This window comes from Solea senegalensis, linkage group LG8 (assembly GCF_019176455.1).
Source record: "Solea senegalensis isolate Sse05_10M linkage group LG8, IFAPA_SoseM_1, whole genome shotgun sequence".
In the NCBI taxonomy this organism is placed as follows: Eukaryota; Metazoa; Chordata; class Actinopteri; order Pleuronectiformes; family Soleidae; genus Solea; species Solea senegalensis.
Genome location: NC_058028.1, coordinates 6068108 through 6087252, shown reverse-complemented (window position 1 = coordinate 6087252; position 19145 = coordinate 6068108). Strand labels below are relative to the sequence as shown.

Genomic DNA, 19145 nt, shown 5'->3' with positions numbered 1-19145 from the left:
TTTCACTCGCTCTGTTTCACAGCTGTACATAGTTTCCATTCTCATGGCCTGTTTTTGCACATTGAGAGACAATTTTATTGTAAATATGTGTTATACTGTTGTAATTTCAAATCTATAAGTAATCTATAAATCTGTAAGTTATTCTGGAAAAATGGGCAAAATCACTCAGTTACAGGACATTTTCTGGTCCTTTTATGGTGAAAATAAGCAAAAAAAATAGTCCAGAAGGTCATTTTGGACATTGGGTTAGGTGTTGAATTTGTAAAATCAATTTATTTGACAGGAAGCAAGTGTAAGAACTGGAATTTTGTGTCAAATATTTCATCAAATAGAGAAATGCTTTTAAGATTTAAAGTTAGTTTCATGTGATTTAAAACACTTTTAAAAACAGTACATGTTCGTTCATTCATTCATTCACATTCCCACTCTCTTCCGTGTCTTGACCAGTGCGTGGACGGACGGCAGCAGTGTCCGCTTCTGTTCGGGTGGACCGGGCCGGGCAGGAGTTGGACCGGGTTCTTATCCTGCAGCTGCGTGAACGCTGTGAGCAGCAGACACTGCAGCTGCAGACTCTCCAGGCTCAGCTGAAGAAAGCGTCGCTGTGTCTGGATGTTTTCAGCATCACCACACAGCACTTCTGTCACAAGGTACGTCACAACCGAGCCACGGGGAGTCAGAGCGGGTCGTCTTTCAGCTGGTTCAGGTTGTGTGTTTGATCCCCGACTTTATGAAAGAGTATGAGAGCAAAACGGCTGCACATGTGGTAGATTCACCGTATGAATGTCTGACTGAATGTGCATGAATGTAATGCAGCTGTGAATGGTGATCCAGTGATTTATGATCTGCGGACGATTTTTGGAGGCTCTTTTGTGATTTAAAGAAGCTCATGTTTGTCATGAATTTGATATTTTAGTGAATAAAAACAGTTTATCTAGTGAAAGTTAATATCTAATTCATCATTGTCTGTTACAGTCACAATTTGGTAGGTAGGAAACAAAAATGCTGACAATTTCTACTTTTTGTAGATTTTTGTTGTTGATGCTTTTTTCAGAAATGATGTAATATTATTTTTGTTGCATCCTGAGAAAGTTCATGAATATGACATATTTTCTCATAATATTTTGACTTGTTTCTCGCAATATTACGACTTTAATCTCCTAATTTTACCACTTTAATCTCAAAATATTATGACTTTATTCTCCTAATTTTACAACTTTATTCTTCTAATCTTATGACTTTATTCTCTTAATTTTATGACTTTATTCTCCTAATTTTATGACTTTATTCTCTTAATCATACCATTTTATTCTCATAATTTGACCACTTTATTCTCATAATATTATGACTTTATTCTCCTATTTTTATGACTTTATTCTCCTATTTTTATGACTTTATTCTCCTAATCTTACCATTTTATTCTCATCATTTTTACCACTTTAATCTCAAAATATTATGACTTTATTTTCCTAATCTTACGACATTGTTCTTGAAATATTATGACTTTATTCTCATAATATTTCAAATGTATTCTCCTAATATTACAACATTTTCCTTGTAATATAACTACTTTATTCTCAAAATATTATTATTTTTGCTCTTTTTTTGGCCCTCATGCTCATAAAGTAATTGACTCAGTCCAAAATAAAGGCAGCAGAATCACTTCAGTATTAAAAAAACATAATTTAAAAAACAGTTAATTTTGACCCAACAGTCTTCATATCAAAGAGCACAGAACTCACTTGACTGTGGTTTGACTCCAATGAACATTTAAATGATATTTCTCACAGCAGTTTTATATGCATATATAATTTCAATAACTTGTGCATAAACGGAAGATGTCCTTTGTTCAGCAAACAGTAGAATAAATATCATGGAAATGACTTGTTTGTCTAGTCAGAAAATGTTGAATAATGCACATATTTGCTCTTTTAACAGTTTAGATTGTGAATGAGGTCATGAGAGTTTATCTTTAAAAAAAAGTGTGTCCCAATTTAAAAGGTTTGGAAAATGATGGCCTATAAAAGCAAGGCCTTTATCTCTTTGTGCTGCTTTTTTTATTTGACAATGAGATGAAAAGACAGACTTCCTTAAAACAAAGACTTGATTAAAGCAAAGACACGAGGAAAGATGTCATCGACTACAGAGTAGAAACTACAGAGTGTAGTGTTCTGTTTTCACGTGAAACCTGAAACGTCACCGCTCGTGTTTGAGGATTTCCAGTGACTTTTAGTAAAGTGATATCACATACATTTGTTTTATACAGTGCAACATATAGTGACGATGAGTTCTCGTGTTTCTGAGGATCCAGAGTTCTCATCGTGGCCTTTTTTTCCTGCTCGTCTGCTTACCATCTCATCCATTTTCCAGCTCCACCCACGGGTTTGTCTCCAGAGTACGAGATTACTAATCTGATTAGAGCTGCGTGCTTGGGTCTGGTTGATGAGATTGATTGTCGGCTACAGGCAGAACATCCACAAGCGTATATCACATATCCCTGAAAGTAATACCTATGCAGGTATATGTTCCTTTACTTAACGAGCACTGTTGAATGAATTGCAGTAAATAAGTACAGTTTCAGTGATTAATATCATAATTATTAGTTTTTGTATATTTATTTGTATATAAATAAGTAGTAAGTAAAGTTTATTTATATAGCACGTTTCACAGGTCCATATATTGGTCCATCGAATTTGTACAAAACACATGTTAATATTAACAGAAGCTGCTCTTTTAAATCATAGTATCTTTGGCTGTACATACATGTTTTTGTTGAAGATCATACAGACAACACGACACAACTTCGTATAATTGTATAATTCAGTTCCCACAAAATTATTGAAGAACAGTTTATAAAAATGCAGAAAATGAGCCAGATATTAACCCTTAGTGTTCACACGGCCTCACTTTATATGGACATCCTGGGGATGTGTGTTTAAAAAATGTGTTTTTTTTGTCTTCTTATGTGTTGTTGTATTCATAATATGATATAAAGGAGCAATACTTGTGCAGAAGTCACAAAATCAGAAACCATTTTTCGTGCCAACGGGCCAAGTGAACTGCGATGTGTTTCCCAAATTTCACAAATTTGAAATACTTTTTGCTCAGGTGTTTATATAGTTGGTGAAAATGAAGATTGCCTATAGGTTAACTGTTGATGTAAAGTGCTTTGTGTCATTTGTGGTGTGTTTGTATAGTTGCAGTTTTGGTATTTGGTGTTAGTGTGGGATTTTCCCCGATTACAGATGAAATTGATATGTGCTGTAATCCATTCTTTTCCCCTGAGCAACAGAGCACATAATTGGACTCTTATTGATAATCTCCCTCCCCCATCTTCCTCTGCTCCACTCTGTCCTTTTTTTATTTTGATGCAACGCACCACACATGTCCATATATATGTGTGTGTGGGAGAGAGAGAGGGAGAGAGAGAGAGAGAGAATCAGGGCGGGGGTTTTATCAGTGGGCAGCAGAGCTGGGGCTGGGACCAGCCGTCTTTGTTCTAGCAAGGATAAATGTGAGCAGGAAAGAAGGTGAGGCTTTGCTTTTCCCTCCCTCCTTCCCCTCCTTCTCCTTCCTTCCCCCACTTCTACCTCTTGCTCTGTGTTTTTCTGACACTTTCATGTGTCACTGCTGCCTCCCCGGGCCGGCTCAGTGATGCTGATGCTGCTGCTGATGCTGCTGCTCTCTGTTAGCCTGCTATGGGCCATTGCTGCTGCAGCCTCCATCTCCTCCCACTGCGCTGTCTGGAGCAAACGGTAAAAAGGCAGTAAACTGAATCTTGCGCAGGCGGCAGAGGCTTGTTTTCCTTCATGTGCACTTGTATGTGAGGTGTGAATGTGTGTGTGTGTGTGTGTGTGTGTGCGTGCAGGATTGTGCTGAGTCAAAGCTGAAATGACATGAACATGGACTCTGATGCTGGCGTCTCCCCTGCATTTGTCTCATTATATTCTCTGTGTTCCATCATCGACTGTATTTGGGGAACTTTCACTTACGGGATGCACGTTATTGAATTTTCCTCAGCTTCGAGAAATCACGTGTTCAGTTTTCCTGTGTGTGTGTGTCCACTGGAGTGTCTTTATCTAAAAAAAGCAGTCGCACATGAGCTTTATTGTCCCTCTGAATGTGGACTAATTACTTGTAGTGTTCAGTCTTCAGAGATGTTAATGAGGTCGTTACAGGATCTCCTCAAGCCTGAGCACCTTTTCCAGGAGGAAATGATAATTAAGAGAAAGAGATTGTTTGTTTTTCAGCTTCTTGAATGTGGTATTTGTTTGTTAAGTAATCAGGGGCCACGGTGGTGTTGTGGTTAACACTAGTGTGCGGTTCAAATCCTGATCTGACTGGGTGGAGTTTGCATGTTCTGTGCATATCTGTGTATTGCTGAATAATGTGGGTAACATTTCTGTTTGTACTCAGTTCTGACAGAGATTTCTGTTTGTTGTGCAGTTTAACTTTGCTTTTAACCTTTAAGTTTGTGTGTGCTACATTGGCTTGGAACACAGAGCAAATAAACATTTTAGGATTGAATCAGAGCCTTTGTGACCTGCTAAATGCCTTGTTTTGAATTTGATTTAAAAAAAACAATAATAGTTCAGCCTGAACATTTCCTGCCACAGTCCAAAGCCTCGCTGATTATGTTGTTAATTATGTTTGTCTGTGTCATGTTGGTCCTATAATGAGCTGCAGGGATGAGACAATATGATATTCAGTATTGGTATCAGTTAAAGTCATCTGATCAGATGTTGGAAAAGGAAAAAAAAAGGAAAATCTGATGTATTTTTTAACAAATCTTACGTATTACATTCACCACTTCACTTTGTATGAACTGTAATGCTGTTTATTTCTTATTTATGGTTGATAGATGGAAAGGAAAGGTCTTTATTGTCATTATAAAACCAAAATTGCAAAATGATGAGGTGAGATGGAAAGATGCTGATAGATAAATAATAGAAGTTGTTTTCTAGTTGTGTTACTAGAGCTGCGACTAACGATTATATTCATAATCGATTAATCGAGTACTTGATTGGTCAATAAAATGTCAGAAAACGTTCAAATGATTCACTTTGAATGATTTCTTTGTTATGTGGTGCAAAGAAATTAAAAAAATGTTCACATTTAAGAAGCTAAGCCAAACAGAAATCTTGATTTAATCAAGTATGAATCGAGTAATTGTTTCAGCTCTTATTGATACACTAAAATATTGTGATATCTCTTGACTGAATGTTATATAGATTCTTTGAAATGCTGCATCAGTATGGACATTTTCTTGACAGCAGTTTTATGTTGAATTAAATTTTGGGGAGGGTTAGGGTTGTTTGATTATTGTATTGTCACTCCTGTATCATATCATAACCCTAACCCTCCAGATTTTCACCCACACACGCTGCTCTTCTTCTTTTCATGAATCTGAAAGACAATCAACGGCACAACCAATATGAAGATGAATCAGCTGCCAGGTGCAGCCGTAAAATGACTGATGCTGCGTGTGTGGGTGAGGGTTAGAAAAAAAAATTAGAATTCATGTCACACATAAATCTCTGGTGATCAGAGGAGTCGGGAGTCGTTGTTTTGGCAGAAGGAGAGTGAAGAGCAGAGGTGGAGCTGGAGAGTCATAAAAGAAATGACCATCCTTCTCCTCCTCCTCCATGAGGTCACTGCAATGCCTCCCTGATGACTGAGCTCCAAGTAAAACCTCTCGGAGAGGATGACATCATCTCTGCGAGACAAACTCATGACTGACTCATACATATTTCACCCACTGCTCTCCGTCTGTCTGTCTGTGCCGCATTCACTGCGTCTCCTGTAGACGCTGCATTGTTACACGGAGATTTATCTGCAAGCCATTAAATATATATATATATATATATATATATACACATCCAGTATATGCACTGTGCATAAATCCTCTACATGTTGCTGCGTGTTTTAAACGTGTGATCAATAGTCATTTAACTGATGGACGTGTGAAGCAGAGGTCGTAAGAGCATGAAGAGTCCCAGGTGGAAACACATCTAACATTCACTGATGTAGAAGATGGTCTGCTTTTTGTTTGCTGTATATACTTTACATATATATGCATTTTCTTATGTAGACTATTTTTTAAAAAAAGCGTTACTTTTAATTACATTTCTTTTACCGGTGCTTTTACTGCTTCTATACACTAATAAGTCAAGTTTGACACAGCACAGCGACATAAAATCAATACAAATAGTCAAAGAGTAAAAGAGTGCCATAAGAGAATAGTAAAAATCAGTAAAATCTGCATAGAAGTGTCCGGGTTGACTGTTTTTATCCTGAAGTGAAGGCCAAGGAGAAGCAGTCTGAAGAAACCAACAATAAGATTTCTAAAATGGGAGGAGCAACAGGTGTGATGAATAATAAGAATAACACAGTATTTAACACAGTATTTAAAAAACAATTATACAGGCGGAATATATTTGTTTGAGTATTGTTATTATTTATCATTTTAATAAATCTGCAACATTTCCTAACACCTTCTTTATTCATTTACATTGGTGAAACATTAAAACATACTGTTGTGTCATACTGTTCATTTTGAAATCCCGTTCCTTTTCGTCTTCGCTGCAGCTTCAGTTTGAGCCACAACTGCCGCGACCCTCCTTTTACTCACTGTCGCTGTTGTCATGTGCAAGAAATGCCATTTTGTACAGTTGCACCAAAGTGTTCATGGTTGTTCTGTGTGTGTGTGTGTGTGTGTGTGTGTTTGTGTGTTCGTGTTTCAGAGCGAGAGTGCCATTGTGAAAGAGAGGGAACTGTCCCTGGAGCTCGCCAGAATCAGGGATGAAGTGGGTAAGTGAAGATGGCCAGCACTGGAAAGCAAAGCTCTTAGCTAAAGTACTTTATATAAGGCTTATTTTTCAGAAATCATACATTTATATAAACAACCTTTTGCAGCTGGATGTCCCTCACCTCATTCTTCCTCCACTTGTGTTTGTGAACCTGTGTAGCCTTCAGTTCGAATGATCGAAAGATATTAAGTTTGTCCCTTGTGGGCTATTGTAAACACGTAGGGGTCCAAAATGGCAGCCTCTGTAGAGCTGACCCTGCTCCTATATATATATATATATATAAATACAAAAGGCTCATTCTGACCTAAAGAAAAACAACAATTCATACAATCAGGTGATCGTACGTCTATATTCTGTCATATTTTGACGAAGTATATTTTACATACTGGACCTTTAAGTCAAATTAATTAAATACACAAATTGTTATTGGTAAATGAACTTTTTTTGAATGTCTTGAAACAAAGTTGCTTCATTTTTAGTGTGTGTGTGTGACCCAAATTTCAAAACTCAGTCTGTGTCTTCACGCCGTGTCCCAGCTTTCAGTGTCGCACACTGGGAGCAACTGCAGCGGGAGAAGGAGGAACAGGAGCGGCGTTTCGAGGCTGAGCTGCAGCGGCTGCGGGCTCGCCAGCAGAGGGAGCTGGGAGCGCTGGAGGAGCGGCTGAGGTCGCAGCACGCGGCCGAGATGGAGAACCTTCAGACCCAACAGAGGGCCGAGATGGAGGAGCTGCAGGACCAGCAGCAAGAGCAGGTGTGACATGTTGATGGTGTGTCTGTGTGTGTGTGGTCCTCAAAGCATTTAAAGGTGATGTTTTGATCAATAATTCTACAATAACCTTTGAGAATAATGTAGCTAAGAACATCTGCACTTTCCAGAATCATACTCCCACTAAAAGATCTCTGTGTGTCCCCATTAAAACCTAATCCTTTATTGTCTGTATGTATTAAACTGTTTACCCTCAGATGGAGGAGATGACTGAGAACCATGAGGCGTCTCTGGTGGAGATGGAGGCGACTCACAGCGACACGCTGGCTACTCTGCAGGAGGAGCACACCAGGACTGTGAAGAGTAAGAGCGACACAGAAGAACACGTCACTCTCCCTTTAGGGAGTCGCTCCGCTGCAGTTTAAAAGATGCTGCAATAAAAATAAGTTTGTTATCTCATGTGTTAGATCTGAAGATGGCCCACGAACAGCAGAGGAGGTCTCTGGAGGTGGATTTTGAGAAGATCAGACTGTCACTGCAGGTTCACACTTCTCTAATATGATGATATCATTTTATAGACATATAGAATGGCACATGTTGTGGTTAGTGACAGTAACATCTCTCGGGTCCACAGGATCAGGTGGACACGCTGACGTTCCAGAACCGTAGCCTCAGAGATCGAGCCAAGCGGTTTGAGGAAGCTCTTCGCAAGAGCACAGATGAGCAGATATTGGTAACAGCCACGTGACACACGACACAGGACAGTGTCCTCACTGAGACAGAAAATAAATTAAAAGCATTATCATTATCTGCTTTTGCCAGGACGCCTTGGCGCCTTATAAACACATCGAGGAGGACCTGAAGAGTCTCAAAGAAGTTCTGGAGATGAAGAACCAACAGATTCATCAGCAGGATCTGAAGATTACAGAATTGGAGAAAATAGTAGGCTTCAAATTTCTGCTTTCTTTCATAGCAACAAAGGAATCTGGAGCTGTTGTGCATTTAAATTTACTCATGATGGCGCATACAATTACAAAACTCATGTTTCCTATGTGTTATAATGAACATAACTCAGTAAAGTAGGGCTTTTATGTACAATGATGAGAATAGAGGTGCGTAAATGTGTCAAAATGTGGCGCTCTTGCATTCCATGAGTGGGTTTGTTTTTGGTGTATTTGTCTGTTCTCTTTCCATTTGGTCATTTGAAGAATTTAATGTTGTGCATCCTCTGCTCTGTGTCTTTGAGCAGGCTGAAAAGAACGTGTACCTGGAGGAGAGACTGCAAGTGTTGCAGCAGCAGAACGAGGACCTGAAGGAACAAATCTACAAGAACGTCGCCGTGTCCAGGTCAGTTTTAAAGATCGCTGGTGAAACGGATGATGAAACAGAACTTTAGGTTGACGAAATAACTCCGGTTCTCTGAAACATAAGTGAGGTGAAACAAATGTATGTGTAGGTTAAGGAGTTAACCCCGATTCTCTGAAATAGGAGTGAGGTGAAACATGTAAGTTTAGGTTAAGGAGTTAAGTCCGGTTCTCTGAAACATGTAAGGTTTGGTTAAGGAATTTACCCCGGTGCTCTGAAATAAGAGTGAGGTGAAACATGTACGTTTAGGTTAAGAAGTTAACTCCGGTTCTCTGAAACATAAGTGAGGTGAAACATGTACATTTAGGTTAAGGCGTTAACCCCAGTTCTCTGAAACATGAACGAGGTGAAACATTTAAGTTTAGGTTAAGGCGTTAACTCTGGTTCTCTGAAACATGAGTGCAATGAAACATGTAAGTTTAGGTTAAGGAGTTACTGTAACTCCAGGTTAATCTGTGCTCTGTATCTGGTGTCCATGTTTTCCTTTTCTCCCGTCTCCTCCTCCAAAGGCAACTCTCTGAGGAAAATGCAAACCTGCAGGTGAACGTGGAGAAGGAGAGCAAAGAGAAGAAGCGGCTGAGTCGCACCAACGAGGAGCTGATGTGGCGTCTTCAGACGGGCGAGCTCAGTCCGTCCCCCTGCTCCTCCCCCGTCCACCGACCTCCACCGGGATCAGGATCTCCTGCACGTCCACACTCCTACCATCAATGACTCCCACTCATCAATGTGAGGAAACTCTCTCTGCTATCACTTGTTTTCTTTTATCTGGAAGCAATCCAGTTTTAAAAAGGACAACAAAACTTTGATGAATGTGTTTCTTGGTTCTAATAATGTAGTGTTTTACACTATTTTTCAAAAAACAAACCACAGGACTTTTAATCTCAATTTTAATCTGAAATTACCGTTAGGATGACCGCGCCTCTTATTTCTAAAAAGTGGCCGTTCCTTTCATCGTCTCTTTTTCTATTCCACTCTGAAGAAGCAAAAACCATCCAAAACGAGCAGGTCACAGTGCCTCATATCCACGTTTATCGCCTCCACCTTCATCTCCAGCGCTCAGGATTAATGTGACGTAGCAACAATGAACACATGAAGCGCCTTCGCTGTCCCGTCTCTGCCACCAGCAACAGCAGGAAGGACACGATGAAGGACTGAACCACTCATCGAACCTCAGTCTGCGACCAGTTTTCAACTCTGACCTGAAATGTATTATCTATCCATTTCGAATGCAAACCACTTTATATTTTAGATTATAATTTGTAAAAAAAGAAATCCTGCTCATGTATTGTTCTGTCTTCCAGTTATGTTGGACTTTAAGTTGTGACGACACAGAGTGAAGTTCCCTCTACAGTAATAACACGGAGCAGGAGATTCTTTTTCACATTTTAGATGAAACTCACATTTATGCCGTGAGTTCATTCCCCCCTCTCACCAAAGATGAAATCATAAAATGTGTGTTGCGAAATCAGCCATAAATGGTGCAAAAAAGTATTTAACTTGTGCACATGCACATGCAACATCTCTTCATCATGTCACATTAGCACATTTTGACACACATTTTCTGTTTTTAGAAATGGTCCTGTCTCTCTAACCCTGAAGTGTAGTAAGGACCAGGAAAATAATAGCATAATAACCGATAAACAAAAAGAAAACAAGTGCAATTTCTACAATATTACGCCTACGTTTTTAAACATTTACACGTGTGCGTGTTAAACCTTTAGTCCCAGGTATCTGGAACTGAAAAATATAGTTTCCCACACTCTAATTAGATTCTACCCATTCCATGCTCGTCTATGCTGTTTATTAAATATACACATTTTTAACAAATTCATCCTGTGGGCCGGTTCTGGCCCACAGCCTGTACTTTTGACACCCCTGCTCTTACGGCTGCTTACAAAATAAAGCGACACTTCGCGAATTTTCAACAAAGTACAATTGCTATTTGCAGGGTGTTTTTCTGTAATTCTAGTCTCGCGACGTCCCATTTTTCTCGTGAAAAAATATCTCGTCCCGCGTGACTCCACTTTGAGGAAAATGGCCGATGAGCATTTTTGCGTTTCCATGGTTTCGGAACGCTGCTACTTCTACTTGCTATGATTGTTTTCAACAGAAGATGGAGGCGGAAAAAGTGTTTCCGTTTTGCGTAAAAAACTTTTATATCGACATGTCTAAAACCACTTAGTGAACGCGGAAGAATGTTTTAGCGATATTTGAGAGTTTTTTTTTTTCAAATGTAGGTGTTTTTTTTATCGCAATATTGAGGTTTTGGCAGGGCTACGTTCGTTCGTACGTTCTTATTTCAAACCGACCGGCACTTTCCGGTTCCGAACCTCCGAAGTCGGGTCTCAGCTGGAACCAAACAAAAATAGTTGGTTCTTCCTCATGAACTGTGACATCATCAGTGGGCGTGTCATATTAAGATAGATAAGCAGGAAGTATGGAGGGAAAAAAAGTGCTAAGGTCCTCCCACTTTGGTTTCTCTTAAACTGGTGTTAACGCAGGCTGGTTTGTCAGAAAGCACCAAGGTTCTCAGACTCCAGAACCAGAACCGTGTCTGGGATCGACCTTGATGCCAAATATTGTTTGAAGAACAAAGAATCACGCCTTTGCTTTTGTTCGTGCTCAGAGGATTACAAATCATCCAAAGTATCACGTCAACTTAATTTTACTCATGTTTACATCAAGACAATGTCTGTCCTGCATTATTTGGATGTACAGAATGTGCAGCTAACAAATACGCTGCAGAATATTAGTTTGAAGGAAATCGGAACTCTGCTCAAATGTAAAGTCAGTTGCTGGTTATGGAGTTTTTACTGTGTTAAAACCAGAAGTGGACATTCATTTCTCCATCAGGGACAATGTGACTGCACTGATCTGCCTCTGTGTCCTGTGGACACGACGACGACGACGACGACAACGACGTGTTCATTTACTGAATGATTGTGTGTGTGTGTTCCAAACTGACAACAACAACAAAAAAAAAATGAGGTTTTGTTTACAGTTCACCTCCAGATTCAATGTTGTCAAGATTGTATTCAGTATTTCAGAAATCCACCCTCTGGATGTGTTTATAAGAAAAGCATGTCTTTAAAAAGGTTCCGTACTGTATTTATTATAATTTACATCTTTTGTATCATTTCTTTTGCATTTCATACATGTATGTATTTATTTATTTCCTCCAGAACTGCAACTGTAGCTTTAGCTGGACGAATTATCGTTGCACTTTGTATTGAAGTATTAAAATCACCATGAATGAAAGTAACATGCAACTGGAGACTCAGAGTGGATACGCATTCATATATAAACATAAATATGATACATGTGATTTTTTATTTGATAGTAAAAAATAAAAACACACGAGCCACTTTATTAGGTACCCCCACTCAACTGCTCAATAATGCAAAAACCCAATCAGACAATCACACGGCAGTGATTTAAACTCAGCATCGGGATAAAAAGAAAGGTGATTTAAGTGACTTTTACTCTTCCATTTACTTGTTGCATAATTTCTTGTCTTTAACACCACTTATCATGACACATTTCTAACTTTTAATCTCTAGCTAACAGATATTTGTCTTGACTAATTGTGATTGTTTATATATATATAGTCTATATAGTCATTTAACTCATGTCTGTAAGTTGTGAAGTTTAAAAATAAGGACCTCCCCACTCCCTTAAAAAACTCTAAAGACCGTACCATTTCTATAAAAGTGTAATGATACTGAAGGTGGCGCTGTGCTGACAAACTGGGAACACAAGGTTTCAATATTGTTCTTGTTCAAATGCTTTTAAACACGTTAAGATCAAAAGTCAAATTTAGTTATATAGCTCATTTTAAAAAGACAAAATAAAGTGCTTTACATGCTTCAATAAAGTTAAAAGTAAGCAATTAAAAAAAAAGCATAAAAACACAGCAATTGAAACATCACATAAAAATAGAGAAGAAACAATAAGATTTTCATAATCGATTAATATGTCGATTATTTTCTCAATTAATCGAGCAATTGTTTGGTCCATAAAATGTCAAACCTGGAAATAATAAGGTTCTCAAAAGTCTTGTTTTCAAACCAAAAGGATTTCTTTGTTATCTGGAGCAAAGAAACCAGAAAGTATTCACATTTAAGAAGCTGAACCAATCAGAAATCGTTGCTTTAATAATGAAAAAAGCTTCACACCGATTAATCGACTATCAAAATTGTTGACGATTAATTTAGCAATCGATTAATCGAGTAATTGTTTCAGCTCTAATTCAGAGTGACGTCAAATCACTCTCTGTAAAAGTGCATTGTTGATTCCAGACGTCAGACTCACAACGACGGAGGGTCCTGAACGCACAACATGTCAAACCTTCAAAGCAGCTCGGCCTCAGCAGCAGAACACAGGTGCCACGTGTTTCAGTGAGCTGTCCTGTGTACCTAATAAAGTGGCAGGTTCTTGTAATAACATTATAATATAATATAATATCAGTGCAAAATAACAACCCTCACAGGATTCACTCGTCACTTGCTCGGCATGAAACTCTGCAGCATATCTATGGGCAGAGGGAAGATGATGGTGGAGTTCTTCTCTGCCGCGATGGCGTTGAGCGTCTGCAGGTATCGCAGCTGGAGAGCAGAAGGAGCCTCGGCGATCACCAGAGAGGCTTCTTTCAGAGCGCGGGACGCCTTCATCTCACCTTCTGCAGCAATGATCTGAAAGAGCATAAATGTACGTACATACGCTATTAAGTTTACTTTTTACCCACACATAACCAGCGTCTTGTGGTTGGAATTTGGAAAGAATGAACTGTGGTTGACCTTGGCTCTGGCCTCGCGGCTGGCCTCCGCCTCAGCTGCCATGGCTCTCTGCAGCTGCTGGGGTAACTTCACATCCTTGATCTCCACACGCTCCACTTTAATGCCCCACGGATCAGTGGCTTCATCCAGGGATTCCTGCAGAGAACACAGTGTTTTATCCCTTCAGCGGGCCAATTATGCTTTGTTTTCACGTGTTTGTCACCTCTTTAGGACCTTTTCTGGAATAAACACTGACCTTGTCAGGTCCGCTAGTCCTCATGGGGACCAAAACCTGGTCCTAATGAGGCAGAACCTCATTTGTGGTCTCTGGTTGAGGTGAGATGTGAATTACGGCGTTGTTAATGTTAGTGTTTGGCTTATGGTTATGAATGAGGTTGTTCATAGGCTGTTCTTTGAGTGGAAGAGATGGACAGACATGACTATGACATTTTTGTGTGATTTTGGACGACATACTACACGAGGAGGAGTAAATAATCCATTTGATTAGTGAACTAACAAATTGTGTTTTGATTTGAATTTGTTTTGTTGCCCTCACAAAATCAGAAATGAGTTTAACAGTGAGTGACCATGGACAATTATTTTTATGATTTTATGTTCAACTGTTTTCCTAACAAACAAATCGTGACAAAACTGAATATTTCCACAGCTCACATGTCTCTCACCTGCATACTGAGAGATATGCCCTCTCTGTCAGACAGCAGCTCCGACAGGTTTTTGGTGCCGAGTGCGTTCCTCAGGGTGGTTTGAGCGAGCAGACGCGTCGATGAGTGAGCGTTACTCACATTGGCCACCGCTGAAATTGGACAGTGAATGCGGAAGTACACCACGCCGTCCACAGAGACGGTCACTGAGTCTTTGGTCAGGATCTGCACAAAGAGGAAAAATGATGATGAAGAGACTGTTTTTACCAACATGACTGGCTTTTTTGCTGGAGTGATAGGAACACAAATATGACAAAAATGTCATATTTAGAATGTCATTCAAATCTTGACAAAAAATGTCATAGTTTAAAAAAATGTGTCAAAGAGAGTATCAGTCACATTGCAGTAATGGTTATGTCACTGGCCTTCCAAGGTAGAGATTGAGTTCAAGTCCCATATCCCAAAAAGTACCAAAATGTAACAGCTTAGTGTGTCATCCTAATTTTAACAAAAAAAGTCATACTTTTGTATGTGGTTCAAATTTTGACAGAAAAGTCATAGTTTTGTATATTGTACAAATTTTGACAGAAAAGTCATACTGACCTTTTTGAGTGATTTTGGACGACATACTAACCTATGACTTTTTCGTCACATTTTGGACGACATACTAAACTAAACTTGACTTTGTCACATTTTGGGCGACTTACTAAACGATGACTTGGGACTGACACTAAACTATAATTTACTAAACTATCGCTGAGACATTTAATATTCAGCCGGAATTTTGGTTTGACATTAACTTTCATAAAATTGACAAGAGACATATTAACACAGCCGCAAACAAGAAAGGGCTGAACAATGGCCAAACACACACACACACACAAAAACACACACTTACACACACACACACACAAGAAAGGAAGACAAACTGTGTCCTCCATCAGCGTGCCACATTAATGCAATTTAGAGATCGGCACCGGCGAGAAACAGACAGCATATTATCAACTAATGGCTTTGGTTTCTCAATCCATCTAACAGCAAATGTACATGCTGATATAAATAACATTAGCAAATGTGCTTGGAGAAAACACGCACACACACACACACACACATTCAAAGGCAATGAAACGGCAAAGAACAAGTACTTGAGGAGTAAAGTGAAATCAGGTTCTGCTTTAATGTTTAAATTAATTTTTGTTCAGACATATTAAAAGAAAAAGACCAAAGTAATCAATGGCGAAGAGATATTAAACATTCAAGTCACAGCAAAAATAAGAGATCTAACTCCTCAAACATAGACAATGAAAGAAACAATAACTCCATTGTTTTGTGTCTGGAAGGAGTTGGAACTCACCAAGCCCCACCCCTTTCTTTACATTATGTCTTTTAACTTTAATATTAAACAATACTTTTCAAGCTTCCCACTCCAGTTACCCATAGTCTATAATATAAATTATTCAGACTCACCAGGAAACGACTGGAAGAGAAGAAAGAGTGACACATTCACTTCCATCATATATCTGTTAAATGATGCATTTTCAGTATATTATTGCAATTGTTCCACAATTTGAGTTCTTTGACTTATATTATTATATTATATATTATCTGTGAGGTCATGCAGTTTTCTCCTCAGTTGATTAATAATTTTTGCTTCATATGGGGAATTTTTTGGGCAGTTTAGAAATCAGCCAATACAACACTCTCTATCAGTATGGGTCCGATACCGGCCAAAATCCTTAGACTGGACATTGGATTCAATCTGCAAACCCAAAATATAATGTAAGTGCTACACTAAACACAGGCAACATGCTCTTGTGACGTAATTAGCCTTGAAATGAGATATTAAGCCGTCCTTAAATATAAGTGTTTTTTAGTTTGGTTTGTGGTTGAGTTGTTTCTCTGGTGCGCGTCTCATGTATCGTGATGGAATTCAAATAGGCTGTTGCTTAAAGCAGTTGTCAGACGTGCAGTGAAGAGACAGAGACAGCTGACATCCCAACAAGAGCTGCATAACAAGGTCTGTGTGTAGGTGTGTCTGCGTCGTGACAGCAGTCAAATTTATCAATCATCGATATGGATCCCTGGAGTTTTCCCTGAGTGACGTTTTATTGGTTCCTCGCTGCAGTTTCCCTGTCGATCACCTGACACACTGGTCTGCTTTTGTCAAACCTAACGAGGTTCAATGAGATCAGTGAATGAATCTGATTAAGATTAGGGGAATTATGGCTTTATCAATAATCAGGTGTGACTTCTACCCTGGGCTCTGTGTAATTCTACGGCTGCTCATATAGTTTCAGAACAAAGTGCAGCTCGTGGTTCAAAATGCAGCTCCAAGAAAAATCAGAAAAACAGCTTTAAGTTTCCCGAGGGCCATTTTTGTAACATAAAAACGCACTTTGACTGTGCAGTTTCCTGACAGCATGACTGAAATCCTGCAATATGTGTTGTGGTTTTCTCTCAAACACGAATCCAGCAATCAGCGGGATCCGCTGCGCCGCGCTCGGCGGCCATTAAATCGCTGAGAAATCCAGAGTTGCATATTAACAAGGAGGAATGAAACGCCAGTTTTCACCGGCTGACTTTGAGCCTGCAGCAGCCGTCGCACCTGAGAACCAGTGCTCGACTGTCTCTGGGTTATTATTGTGTGCGTCCTCCCAGGATGTTAGCTGGTGGTGGGAGCTGCTCAGAGGCACAGGATTAACAACTCCATCCCCCCACTCACCCACTTTGGCCGTCACATGTGCAGAAAAGAGGCCATTTCTATGGTAATATCCTGTTTACATGAATGGAAAAACCTTCTATAATTTGCCATTTTAGCCATAAAAACAATGACCAATGTGTGTGTGTTTGTTGTCTTCATTTTGTTTCATTTTTGTTACTATTTTTAGTTTTCCAATGGGAAAAGGAATTGATGCCCGTGCTGTTGATAAAGCAGAGCCCAAGGATAGTCAATCATTTCAGGGCAATCTCCATCTTCTATCTCACTTCCATTTACAACATCTTTGTATTTAATATTTCTAAAAATAAGACAGCAGTCTTTCCTTGTTAATTTCCTTGTCATTGTTCTTGTAATTACTTTTTTTTTTTACAGCACATTCATAAAGGTCATATTCATGATGCTTGTGAATGTGGGGGTAAAAATAACAGCGATGCAAATGTAATACACTGGGGACATAGAAAGTAGATGTATGTGGTGTACGCTCCTGGTCGTAGCCTCCCAAATAGTTTTCTTCACACTGTCACTCTGCCAGATGAGGGCTGACTATGTTGTTGTTGTTGTTGTTTGTTTGTCAGACACACACACACACACATGCATTTCTCCAGTGTCTTCATGGCACTTTTCCGTTATACAGCTCTAGCACTTCTCGGCTCTACTCGACTCGACTCGACTCGGTTTGGTGTCAGACACGTCGTTCTCCGCTACATTACAGTACCTGTACAATGTGGGCGGGGCCGTCACAGCACCACTTTGTAAAAGTGCCGTGACGTTGTTTTATACGTAACACAAAACACACATGGAGGACATCGAGGAGATGGTGTACTGTTTGGTGTGTTTTTGTGGACGGCAGCCATGAACGCTTGCTGTAGCGCTCTTGTCCATTTTTAAAACTGATGGGTTGGATTCTTGTGTCGGGACGTCACGCTCATGACTCTTCAAGTGACGATAGTCTCTGAACAATCAGTGACCTGCAGTCTGTTGACGTCACATTTTAGTATCAGCTCAGCTCGCTTGGAAAACGCACCAGAGCAGGTTTTTATTTTCTTTGTCGTTCTACATTTTAAGGTCCAGTGTATAAAATTTAGTGACATCTAGTGGTGATACTGCAGAATCCAATTCATAACGGAAATCTAATTTGTTCTACAAATGTACAAGTACTACAATGTACTACAAGTGCAGCTACTACCTGTTATGCCATTGTTTTATGACATGTGTAGTTGCCACCTGAAAGAAGAGTATAGTATAAGTATAACCTCTAAAATGAAATATAATATTATATTTTAAATCCCAGACTGCCCTACATTGTTTTGACAGGAAGTAGTGCAGAACTCTTTCACTCACTTTCCTAAGCACATCAGGGAATACGGCGGCCTTCATGTCCCGCTCTGTCATCTGATTCCTCTTTCATTTTATCTTTACATGCATCGGGATTATGTGGGCGGAGCTGTTCTTCTGTGTTTGCATGGTAAACTTCTGCTTCAGAACGTGGAACACACTTCCCTTTCAGGCTGTACTGTAGGAACGTGTCACTCCAAAATGGCAGTCCTCTGTAAAGCAAGACAAAAGTACATATTAAAGGCTTTTTCTAAGGCTATACAAAAACCATACACTTTTATTAAAGCTAATATACGATAATTTAGTCATCAAGACCTTTGACCTCTGATCCAAGAACCTCCTTCAGTTCTTCGTGAAGACGGTTCTTGGATGGAAGGTGAAACGTCTTCCAACATAAGCAAGTCCAGTCGCCTCCAGCTCACTGCTGAAGATGACTGAGAACCTTCACTGACCTTATAGATGGTATAATCAAAGTCGACATAGAGGTCATATGTCAACATTATGTTGTAGACAACATTTATAAGATCACTGGCAGCACCTCAAACTGAAGTATAGTGAAGATCTAATGTCAACTGCAGTCTCTGTTGCTCATATACATGTTGAATTACTAGGAATATTGGAGCGATGATTAAAGTTTGCTCAGCTAAAGCCTTACATTATCCATCTAAAGATCACAGTCTCCTACAGAACACCACACAATGAAGCCTGTCGGTTATTGATTAAACACTCGTATCACATAAGTAATTGGCTGAGACTCAAAAAACCTAGATATTGGTG

At 39.4% G+C, this 19145-nt stretch overlaps 2 protein-coding genes across 3 annotated transcripts; one reads left to right on the top strand and one right to left on the bottom strand.

The window, feature by feature from the left end:
- The first annotated feature begins 3662 nt into the window (after positions 1-3662).
- LOC122773209 (microtubule-associated tumor suppressor candidate 2-like) lies at positions 3663-12146 on the top strand. 2 transcript variants are annotated; one of them, XM_044031710.1, is made up of 9 exons: positions 3663-3752; positions 6741-6807; positions 7343-7557; positions 7770-7875; positions 7980-8053; positions 8147-8245; positions 8335-8454; positions 8762-8859; positions 9387-12146. In XM_044031710.1, exons 1-9 carry the CDS (start codon positions 3696-3698, stop codon positions 9586-9588), a joined length of 1038 nt encoding a protein of 345 aa, XP_043887645.1. In that variant the 5' UTR covers positions 3663-3695; the 3' UTR covers positions 9589-12146. The 2 variants fall into 2 exon arrangements, with proteins under 2 accessions (XP_043887645.1, XP_043887644.1); XM_044031709.1 differs by having other exon boundaries at positions 8759-8859.
- Positions 12147-12999: 853 nt separating this feature from the next.
- Positions 13000-14632, bottom strand: LOC122773730 (stomatin-like). The gene is made up of 3 exons (XM_044032613.1): positions 14336-14632; positions 13674-13808; positions 13000-13568 (listed from the first exon to the last, which is right to left on the bottom strand). The coding sequence occupies exons 1-3, from the start codon at positions 14585-14587 to the stop codon at positions 13377-13379; spliced, it is 579 nt and encodes a 192-aa protein (XP_043888548.1). The 5' UTR covers positions 14588-14632; the 3' UTR covers positions 13000-13376.
- Between the last annotated feature and the right edge of the window lie 4513 nt (positions 14633-19145).

Coding starts and splice junctions, on each gene's coding strand:
- LOC122773209 (XM_044031709.1), top strand. CDS start 3,696: ATGGGCCATTGCTGCTGCAGCCTCCATCTCCTCCCACTGCGCTGTCTG. Junction 3,753..6,740: donor TGCGCTGTCTGGAGCAAACG/GTAAAAAGGCAG, acceptor TTCGTGTTTCAG/AGCGAGAGTGCCATTGTGAA. Junction 8,860..9,386: donor AAGAACGTCGCCGTGTCCAG/GTCAGTTTTAAA, acceptor CCTCCTCCAAAG/GCAACTCTCTGAGGAAAATG.
- LOC122773730 (XM_044032613.1), bottom strand. CDS start 14,587: ATGTTGGTAAAAACAGTCTCTTCATCATCATTTTTCCTCTTTGTGCAG. Junction 13,809..14,335: donor GCATATCTCTCAGTATGCAG/GTGAGAGACATG, acceptor TGTTCTCTGCAG/GAATCCCTGGATGAAGCCAC. Junction 13,569..13,673: donor GCCGCGAGGCCAGAGCCAAG/GTCAACCACAGT, acceptor ATGCTCTTTCAG/ATCATTGCTGCAGAAGGTGA.